This window comes from Mesoplodon densirostris, chromosome 6, assembly GCF_025265405.1.
Source record: "Mesoplodon densirostris isolate mMesDen1 chromosome 6, mMesDen1 primary haplotype, whole genome shotgun sequence".
In the NCBI taxonomy this organism is placed as follows: Eukaryota; Metazoa; Chordata; class Mammalia; order Artiodactyla; family Ziphiidae; genus Mesoplodon; species Mesoplodon densirostris.
In genome coordinates this window covers 11894407-11905250 of record NC_082666.1, presented here as the reverse complement: position 1 = coordinate 11905250, position 10844 = coordinate 11894407, and the positions used below count along the sequence as shown (strand labels likewise).

At 56.9% G+C, this 10844-nt stretch overlaps 1 protein-coding gene across 4 annotated transcripts in view; it reads right to left on the bottom strand.

Annotated features, from left to right (window-relative positions):
• Positions 1-2961: 2961 nt before the first annotated feature.
• Positions 2962-10844, bottom strand: part of DENND1A (DENN domain containing 1A) — a 543444-nt gene continuing 535561 nt past the window's right edge. For 2 of the 4 annotated variants that reach the window (XM_060100633.1, XM_060100634.1), the window contains 3 exons: positions 8244-8372; positions 5231-5486; positions 2962-4165 (listed from right to left, as the gene is read on the bottom strand). In XM_060100633.1, the coding sequence (XP_059956616.1) occupies positions 2975-4165; positions 5231-5486; positions 8244-8372 (1576 nt within the window). In that variant the 3' untranslated portion in view covers positions 2962-2974. The remainder of the gene's footprint in view (positions 4166-5230; positions 5487-8243; positions 8373-10844) is intronic. The other 2 variants (XM_060100635.1, XM_060100636.1) reach the window with 1 other exon arrangement.

Genomic DNA, 10844 nt, shown 5'->3' with positions numbered 1-10844 from the left:
GCTTTGCTTCCAGTCCCTTCCCTGGTGATGCCATCACACTGGGATCTCTGATCTCTGAGGGGCACTTGCCTGAGGGCCTGGCCTCTGAGCTTCAGAGTCCCTTGGTCCCTGACCTGGAGATGTGCCCTTTGGTCTTTGCCATTTCCCAGGCCAGCGCCCCCTGTGCTAAGGCCAGGAGACCCCTTTCCACTTCTCGACTGGAGGTGGACTTTACCCATCTCCCCTAGGGGTCTCAGTCAGCTTCCAGAGGCACAGGAGTCAAATGTGAGGTGGAGACGTGGTGATGGAGGCAAGGGAAGGGGTGAGCGGGCTGAGACTGGGATGGGAAGGGCCCTGAACACTAGGTTACGGGGCTTGCTTGGTCCTTATCCTGTAGGAGGTGGGACCACCTTTTCCCCCAACGTTCTCCCTGACTCCTGGAAAAGTGGGGGAGAAAACATCTGGCAGCAACAACTTAGCCCCAGCTGGTGCCTCGGTTAGTTTATTAAGTCAGAGATTTGGCAAACCTGTGTTCTTGCAGACTCCTAAGACGACATTCCGGGTGGAACCCGTCTATAAAAGCTGGGCTGTTCTTTTTTGTCCTCCTCTTGCTTCTAAGCGTTCTGGGTACCTGTCATTTTCAAGCGCAGCCCAGGGAGGGGGACACAGCCCAGGGAGCCGAATGAAGGGCAGGTGGGGGGACGGGGTGTGTCTAACACCGTCTCTGGGTGCTTGGTCCAGGTGTCCCCAGTACAGCCAACAGAGGTGCAGATTCCAGGCTCTTCCCTTGCTACTGAGAGGTCTGTGGGGGGTAAAGGTCCAGGTGTCCCCTTGAACTTCTTTCCTGGAGCCTGGGTGCCTTCAACATCATTGGTGACCTGTAGCCCTGCTCCGTGGACCCGGCAGGCCTGTGCACACCTGTGACCAGCCCAGCCCCTGGGTCCTGCCTGTAAGAAGAAGGGGCTAAGCTGGGCTCAGAGGCCTGAATGGGCACAGGCTTAGGAGTGGGCTAGGCGTCAAAGCCTTCCCTGACTGCCCCAAGCCCGGCCTCTACCTCTACAAACGGGGATGCTGAAGATGCCTGAGGCCTCGCCTCCCCACAGAGCTTCCTCAGTACACAGGGATACCAGCCTTCTCCCCAAGAAGATTTTATTGAACGCACACACACAATTCATCCTTGGATTTTCACATTCAATCCAGCAAGTGGAGACAGCAGGGCTCATGTGAACACGGAGCGCTTGCCATCAGGCCCCAGCACAGCCAGGGAGACCGGGGTGGGCTCCGCTTCCCTGGGGCCACCTGGTACCTCTTGCCTTAGACTCTGCCCACTGGGTGGGCTACCCTATACCTGATGGGGCTCAGGGGTCTTCCCAGGGTGGGTGGATCTGGGATCTCTACTGAAACACCTGAGTGTCCTAGAGGTGCCCACATGGCCCAGACGTGACACGGCTCCCCCAGTTCCAGCAGCCAGAGGACACTGCCGAGATTTAGACAGAAGACTTGCCCGAGGGGCTATGACTGACTGAGGAAGGGGCTGCGTGCTGGGCCAGCAGCTCTTCACACCCCACGTCAGAGCAAACCTGAGGGGGTGGTCTCCTAGCCCCTCAGATGCCGACCAGGCTCCCTGGGGTTACGAGGTCTGCAGGAACTCCCCTGCCCCGCCAGACACCCCTGAGACTGTATGTCTGACCATTCACAAATAGGAAATGAGAAATCAGGTCAAAATGCTCACAATTTCCTGCATGTCTCAGATGGTTGTTTTCTTAAATGGTTGGGCCACATTTTAACTTGGTTTATTGAAACTAGTCAATTTCAAGATTCATCAAATCAATAAAGTAAAAAGGAAAAGAAAGATAAAAGAAACAATAACAAAACGTTTCAATTTAGCTTTGGGGATGCTGGCCTCGGGGAAATAGGGAGGGGCGGCTCCAAGCCCTTCTCCTGCCTCCAGGCTGCAAGAAGTGCGTGAGGCCAGGCCCGCCCACTCCCCAGGGGCCTGGAGAGGGGCTCGGTGCCCTCCTGCCCCAAGCTGCCAGGCAGCTGGGACTCCTGCACCTCTGTGATGCTAAGCCTGGTCTTCCAGTGGGAATCTGGGTGTCTGCTCCTCAGCTCTGCCCCCTTAGACCCAATCAGCAAGAGGCCGAGTTCCGCCTGACGGTAACTCAAGACCAGGAGAACCTGTGGGGACCAGAGGGAGAGTGCCGGGCGGCAGCCTGACTCCTCCTGGTGCTCTCAGATTTACCTGTTGCCATTTTGTCGTCTACAGATCAGAGTTGCTGGTGCTCCCGGGCCCCACGCAGGGCTGTCCGGGGCTTGGTCTGGCTACCGGGAGGGATTGCAAGGATGCCTCAGACCCCAAATCCCTACCAAGCCAGGAAAATGGAAGTTTGGGGGTTGGGGTGAAGACTCAGGAAAGAACGAGTGTGCATATTGCTAGAGAGGGTTTGGAAAGGCCTGGCCGGGTGGCTCCTCCAGCCCGGGAGGGGGTTCCTTACTGCAAACTCCAAACCATGTGCGCCTCGTGCAGACGAGCTCATGCCGAGGGTACTGCCAACGCCTGCGCCCATCAGGGTGGGGTGTGCAGGGCTGGGCTGCAGTTGGGGCAGGAGAATAGGGCTCAGGAGGACGCATCCTGAGGAGGCGTGGGGCTCCTGGTGGGCGGTTTCCAGAGGGAAGCTGGGTAGGATGGGGCCTGGGGCAATCATCGGCCCAGATGACCTCTCTAGTGCAAAACCCAATCAGGGGTGCAGGGGAGGGGTGGTGGCAGGGCGGGACAGGTGCCCAGGAGCTGGGTTGATTCCCAGGCTGGAACTGGTGCCATTCCCCAGAGACGGGCAGTGGGGAGAGGAGGAGGGGCAGCAGAGAGGGCTCCCAACCCTTCCCACCAGTAGAACCTGAACAGAAACAGAGCAGCAGGGGAAGCAGGGCCGGCCAGCCGCAGAGCTGCCGCGGCGGGCAGCCGGGCCTCAGCTCGCCCCCAGCACTCAGCGCCCGCTCACTCGAAGGTCTCCCACTGCTTCCTGAGCTGCTCCACTGAGCCGGGGGCTGGGGCCGGGCTCACATCTTGCTTGGTTTTCCGTAACAAATCCTCAAAGGGGTCTCTGGCCTCCCGTGGAGCAGATGGCTGCAGTGCTGGCGCCAGGCCCTGGGGGGCTCTGGAAGGAAGGAGCGGGGCGTCCCCAGGCCTTAGCGCCAGCCCTTGCTTGGCCTCGGCAGCCCGGGCACTTGAGCGGGCCAGGGGCAATGTTCGGATCCTTGAAGGGGCGACTGCTGGGGGACCCAGGGGCTGCAGGGAGTGGGCACCCATGGGCATCTGGCCAAAGAGGTTGGGCATGGAGAGGGCAGACAGGTTGGGCTGAGATCTCTGTGGGGCACAGAAGCCAGAACCGGACAGCAGGAGGCTGGGGGCAAAAGCGGGCCCCAGGGAAGCAGGAGGGGCCCCAAAAGGCCCAGCTGGTGTGGAGACCAGGGGCATGGTAGGCAGTGTTGCTGGCACAGATGGGACAAAGGGGTTGAGTGATGGCTGTGGAAATGGGGTGGGGGTCCCCATGGGGGGGAAGCTAAACTGGGGAGTAAATGGGGTGGCTACATTTGGGGCTGTAGGACCTGGTGGAAGGGTACTGCCTGACCAGGCTGTGCTAAGTGGGTCCAGGAGGGCCAGCAGGGCATCACTGTCTGTGCCCGCAGCCCCTGGGGCCAGGCTGAGTGGCTGGAGCAGTTCGGTGGGGTCTTGGGGGGCAGCACTGGGGTGGAGCCCAGGGATCGCGGCTGAGCCCAGGGCAGCCCGCCTTTCCCGCTCCGCCTGCAGCCGCTCTGAGGAGAAGTCGCCGAGGGCAGTGCCGGCAGCCTGGAGCTTGGCCGGGCGGGCAGTGGGGGGCGGGGGCACGATGCCCAGCTCCGGGGTCTTCCTGCCCTGGGGCCGGGGGATGGTGATGCTGCCCAGAGTCGGGGTGGGCACCTCCTCCTTGTCGGTGGGGTTCAGGATGCCGTCCCAGTTCTGGGGCCTGCTGGGCAGGGCCGGGGATTTCCCAAGCAGGGCCGAGGGCTTCTTGGGGGAGGTGGCAGGAGGCTTGCTGGGGACGGCCATGTCATCCTGGCCCAGGCTCCAGAGCTTGTTGTGCGGGTGGGCGAGCTTCAAGACTCCTGGCATCCCACGGCTCCTCTCACTCCTGCCCAGGTCCAGCCTCTGTTAGAGGGAATGAGGGAGGCAATGACCACAGGCTGACCTGGGACAGACTGGCAGGCAGCACGTGCCCCTCCCCCTCCGCCCTCCTGTGTGCCAGGTGGACACTGGGACTGTGGTCCAGGGAGTGTAGCTGACTAGCCCCTGGGACCCAGAGCAGTTGGGGGCTCGGCCCAGGTCAGCGGCAGAAAGCGAGCCCAGGTCTGTCTGCACTCGAGGCCGGGATTCTCTCACTGGGTGGCACAAAGGGCCTCCAGAGAAAGCTGTCTTTTCAAACCAGTGCTGCCAAGTAGTTTTAGGAAAAGAACTCCACCTACTGACCCTCTACTGGGGTGGCCCATTTTACTTTTCAAAGCGTGCGGGCACTTTCAACCACCCATTAGCCCAAGAGGACAAGTGAGGCTCGGGGCCTGGGTGAAGGCACACTGGCTGGGAAGGAAATAGGAGGGCTGGGCTCAAGTCCCAGCTCTGCCACCTATAGGGCCCACGACCTGGGTGTCACATCCCTTTTCCTTGCCTGAGCTCCCTCGTGGGCAGCCTGGGAATAGCAATTCCCTGCAGAGGGGCAAGCGTGAATCATCAGATACATGGGAGCTTTGTGAATTCCACACTGTGACCCGAGGACTGCAGAGTCAGCAGCCCCCAGTCACAAGTGAGGAAACCGAGGCACAGAGAGGAGGTGTGCCTGACTGAAAGTCACAAGGAAGATCAGGGTCCCACGCTAATATCCAGAGCCCAGGAACTTTGATTCACAGGCTCTCCAAGGAGCCTTGGTGGGGTTGGGATAATTAATCCCAGTTCCACCAGGGGTCATAGCCCTGCCCACCTCTGATGCATAAACAGAAGTGGAGGGGCAGATTCCATCAGGCTCCAGCATCTTCTCCAGTGATCCCTGTGTGTTGGGGGGGTCTGGCCATTGGCTGGCCTGGCAGGATTTGCAGTCAAGAGTGACTCTGAGTGTTGGCTGAGGACCTCAGAAAAGTCACTGTTTCTCCCTTGGTGTCTTTTACTGTCACATGGGGAAATCTACCTCATGTGCAGAAAGTGCCCCCAGCCCCCCCAGCATACCTGATAGTCAAAGGTCCCTGGCTGCTCCCTCAGGTCTTTGGGGGGCCGAAGGTCCTCCAAGCTTTTGGCCTGGCCCAGCGGCTGCAGTGGGACCTCCATGTCGAGGCTGCTGAAGACATCCTCCAGGAGGTCGATGCTGGCAGCCCGGTCGGGCGGAGCTGGGGTGGGGGCCACGGGCTCCCGCGCTCGCTGCTCAGGGCTGTCTGCCTCGTCTCCCGCGCTGTCTGACTCCTTGAGTGTCCGATACGGCTGCGGCCTGGGAGGAGGCAGAGCGGGCTGGGTTCTCCTGCTCAGAGCCTCCCCGGGAGGAGCAAGCAGCCCTCACCCCGAGAACTGCCAGGCCTCAGGGAGCACACCCGGGAGCCTTGGGAGAGGAGAGCTGTCCTGGGTCCCTGAGAGTGTATAGGCGTCTGGGCAGCGGCACCCTGACAGACCTGGGCTGAACGTGGCTTCTGTTCGCTCAGGGACCTTGGGCAAGTTGCTTTGGCTCTAGCTTGCACTGGGGGGCCCACTTAGTTTTCTCCAAACCACAGGACCCACCGTAGAACTGGCTAGTGGGCTCACACGCCATTCACACAAGGCGTGAGGAACAGGACACGTCTGGAGAGGGAACAGGCAGGAAGACTCAATCCTGAGCCCACTGTCTGCACTCCCACCCCTGCAGCAGATCCTGGGAACAGCTCGTGGGAACTGAGCTGGGAGAACTCTCCCCAGGGAGCTGCCCAGTGCACCCCAGGATCCTCAGTGGGGAACCATCTGGGCCTCAGCCTGTGCAGACCTCGGTTCCAGCCCTGGTGCCCTCTCTTCCTGTGGGACCTTGGGCAAGTCACTTAACCTCTCTGAGCCTCAGATGCTCCCCCATTCCAGAGTGCACTCCCTTGCAGCAGCTGGTGGTGGAGACTACATGAGCAAATTCAGTGCCTGGTGCCCAGCAGGCATGCTGAGGCTGTTAACAGCATTCATGCACCAAAACCTTGCAGCCAACCCAGATGCAGGTGACACAGGGTGCCTCTTGCTATCCTTTCTCACAAGCCTGAGCCCCGGGGTACCTGGAGAATGGTGCCCAGACCTCTAGTGGAGCCCGGGCCAGAGCAGTATCTCACCTCCTCCAACCATGAGGCTCTGGCTCCTGGGTCAGGCAGAAACTGCCCATGGCTCTGGTAAAGTGGGGGAAGGGTGCCACCTGCTGGTCCTGGAGCCCCACTTGCATGAACCTGGGCAGGGGACAGTCGGCAGAGGGAAGGGGCTCAACTAACAGCCCTGACTCTTGGCAAGGACTGCATCAGACTGTACTAACTCCCTGACGCAACACAGGCAGCCTATGAAGTAGGACTCACACCCCCCACTTTATAGATGAGGAAACTGAAGCTCAGAGAGGCTAAGTAATGGAACGTATGTCACACAGCACCTGGCAAGAGGTGGAAATGGAAGCCAAGTAGGAGAGACTTCTAAAGTCCCTCACTTGTTCTGGCTAAGCCATCTGACCAAGCTCCTTTAACCAAGTTTGCACACAGTGAAGGAGATTAAGAAAAGCCAGTGTGCTTCGTAGTTAAGGAAGTAGAGTTCTTTAGAAGGAACCCATTTTGCTTTGAGTTAAGATGGCCACTTCCCTTTTAAGCACACACAAAAGCCTATGCTTTTCATAGATCATGGCTCAGGAAGTGAGCATTATTTTAAATAATTAAGGCATCAGTTAATTTAAAAAGAACGTGACCTGCTGGACTCCGTGGTGGGAGAGTCCTTGGACATTACCTGTGTGGGTGCCTTTACCTGCAAGGTGATTTTAAGTTGATACATGGATGAACATTTCTTATTCCAGTGATGCTATCTTTGCTTTAATTAATAATAGAAATAACATATATTAAGCCTATGATATCATGAATATTATTGCTTAGGACAAGGCTTCTCTTCTAGTTTTAAAGAATAAGATTCACTGTACAGACCAGGTGGCATTCCAAGCTTGGGCAACACTGGCTTAGGCCACTGCTCTAGGTGAGGACATCAGGAGGAGACTGACTTGCCCGTGGTCACAGGTGAGCTGGTGGCAGAAAGGGCCAGAACCCTCCTCCCCAGGGCGGGGGCAGTGACAGGAGCAGAGCTGCTGGGTTTATCAGGTGCCCTAAGGAACTCACAGGCCCAGCCGCGGGGGAGGGACTGGGAGCAGGGAGACGGTGAAGGGGGCTGGGAGGGCGAAGGTAGGGGAAGAGTCCGTCTTCTATAATCTGGCTGTAACGGTTTACTCCCCGAAGGGTTGCTGTGTGTGTTCAGCAGTGGGCAGTTCCCTTCCCCTAGAGGCTTCCGTTAAAAACACCATGCAAACAAATACACACAAAACCAAAGCTGTCCCTTTGCTCAATCCCAGCTCTGAAAAGCCTGTGCATGGAGAGGCAAGAATTGGCAAAGAAAGGGCAGCCACCAAAGCCCAATTCCAAGGGTGGCTGGATCGTGGTGAACCTTCTTTTTCTCTTTCTTTCTTTATTGCAATTTGTAATTAGAAGAAGGCTTAGGCTATAAATAATAAGGATAAAAATTATCTTAAAGTCAGGCAGGTCAGTAAAACCTTTGGATATGCCAGCATTAATATATACATTCCTCATCGGTAACGTTGTTTGAAAACTTAAAATCTGACGCTCCATCTCCATGGCTTTCCAAGATGTGCTGAGATCAAGGAAGACTCGGGCAGCAACAACCAGGCCAACTGCAGCTGAAACCGCAGCCACCAATTCCATTAACAGTCAAGGGCATTTTCCCCAAAGGAATGAGACCCATGCTCCTGTCTCACACCTCTAGAGCCCAGCCACTCTTTGTCACCTCACCCCATGGTCACAGCCCCCATGGGGCTGGCAGAATGAGGCGCACAGAGGGGGCGTCCGTCCTGCAAGCTGGCACCGGAAGGCGGCAGCCCCAGACCCCCTCCCCACACACAAGCGCAAGCTGGCCACCCCCAGCCCTCCAAGTGGCCCTGGAGAGTCACCAAGCCGAGCTCAGGGAAATGGAAGAAGGAAGGAGAGACCATTCAAAGGGAGCGGAGAAGAAAAAGCTTTCGGTGAAGCCAGAGCTCGGGCCCTCTTCCCGCTGGCATTCATCGTCAGAGGAGTCTTCGGAGAGGAAGACAGCATAGTGTCGCAAGGGCTTTACGAGGCTGGGGCGGAGGAAGACAAGAGAGAAAACAGTTAGGAGGCACCTCGGGACTCCACGTGGCGGGGTGGGAAGGAGGCCTGAGGCTCAGCACCTGACCCTGGCCTCCCTCTGCTGGCCGGGGAGGAGGCTGCCTGGAGAAGGCCCGACGGGTCCCACAGTGAGGAAGCTGGTCCCAAACAGAAAAGAAACTGTGGGTTTGCCACCTGTGTCAAGAGCCTTAAATGCATCTATGACCTTGTGATTCCACTTCCATTTAGATAACCCCAATGTAGCAACAAATTATGCACAAAGATGTTCATTACTGCTATGTTTATAGAACATGAGACAACCTAAATTTCCGCAGTAGGAATCTGGTGAGGTGAATTATGGTATGGTTGGCTGAAGAGTATCCGCCCATTAACTATAATGTTTATAAAGAAAAATCTACAAGTCAGGACGCAGAATTGCAGTTATACTGCATTCTCTCTCATCTGCTTATGGAAAAATGCACAGAAAAAAGACTGGAAAGGTATGTGTCTAAATGTCCACAAAAGCTAGGGGACCCATGTCCCCTGCATTGGAGAAGCCACTGCAGTGAGAAGCCCACGCACCACAACGAAGAGTAGCCCCCGCTCGCCGCAACCAGGGAAAGCCCACGCGCAGCAACGAAGACCCAAAGCAGCCCCCCCCAAAAATAAATAAATAAATTTAAAAAGCTAGCGGATTATGGATTTTTTCCCCTCTGCCAAATTTTATTTTTGTGTCTTCTCCATTTTCTCCAATGTGCATATCTACTTCAATAATCAGGAAAAAATAAAAAATAAAAAAGCTAAAGAAGAAAGTGAGCCATGTGGAAGAGGACTCGCGAGAAGGCCCTTTTCTGATTAGCGGCCGCTCTCTGGAGTCTCCCTCAGATGCCTCTTCAGAGAGTCTTTTTCATCTGTGATGTGGAAATTAAATATTCATTGTTATAAAAAATACATCTCCCTTGTCAGCCACCTGTGAGCTCTACCTCTATAAACACAAACACATACACAGCCCAGAGAAACTCCACGCCGGCTTTTATGAATTATACACTGACCAGGGCCCGCGAGAGGTGTGTGCTCAGGAGAGGGGAGCTGGACCCCGCAGCCCTTGGTTCAAATCCCGGCTCCATGGCTGCTGCTCCGGCACGTGGCTGGGGAGCAGGCAGCCCACACCTCTGCCCTGTACGGCGGGCTGGACGCACACCGAGGATCCCAGGGGCAATGGTGAACTTTGGGGAGGTGGGTGGGGTAGGAGACACAGGGGTACCTGATGGGGGGCTATCTCCTCTCCCCTCCACCCTCAGCCAGAGCAGTCTCCTTTCTTTGCCTTATATGACGCAATTCCTTTCCGGTTTCATTTCAGGAAGAGGAAACATGTCCAAAAAAGTGCATGGGAACCAGGGCCGGAGGGTAAGTGAGGGACAGCAACTATCCCTGGGGGGATCGGGAGAGTGGATTGTGATCGGCTGCTGCTATGATCCACCATCACCAGTCATAAGCCAGTTGTTACCCAAATATATGCTGCCCTTTTGAAAGTGGAACCAAAGCTGGCGCCCAGGGCTGTGAGTTCCCCAGCACTGTCACACCTGGACCCTTCATTTCCTCGCATTGTCCCTGGAAGTTAGCCAGGCAAAGACTTTTGTCCTCTTACTGAAGGGGAGGTTGAGGCTCAGAGAGGGGAAGCCACTTGCCCGGGGCTGCACAGGGAGGTCACAGCGCTCCTCTCCTCTCCCAGGCTGCCTTGCTGGGTGTCAGGGACAAGACGCATCTCAGCCTGTCCTGGACTGGTGGAAGCGTGGCCTAGGAGGCTCATTCTCCTCTGAACTCAGGAGAGACGGTGGGAAGGTCTGACCTGCAGAAATGTGCCCTGGGCAGCACAGGGGCTAGGCTGCTCAGTTCCTGCCTCGTCCACTGGGACATAAAACAAGGCCCAGCAGGAGGGCCACTTTCCACATGGCCACTGGAATCCTGTTCTGAATCACAGCCCTGACCTCATCACTCTCCCGCTTCACACCTGCAAACCCGCTGCTCTGAACTGCGATTTCATGCGGTGGGCAAAATGTCAGCAATACTAATGTTTAGGTGTGTCTGGAATGACTTACTCGTCTGTTTAAAAGTTTGGGGGACCCGCTCTCACTCGCCAGCACTGGACTGTCCTCCCGAGCAGGGGGGCAGGCACCCTGCCTCAGGCTGCATTCTGGGGAGCTCATGGAACACACTGGGTGGGCGGGGTGAGGGACGCCAAGTCCAAGCTCCAAGCAGGGAAGACACCGTGCTTTGCGCCTGGCCCTGCCCACCGCTGCGTTCCTTCCCTGCCACCTCCTGCCACCTGCCCTTGCCTTTGCCTGGTGCACTGATTGCCCTTGGCCTGCAAGACTCAGCTCAAACCGCACTCTACAAAGCTTTCCTGGAGCTCCCAGCAGAGTTTTCTCCCTAGATAGAGCTGGCTTCTCCTTGGGCTGCGTGGT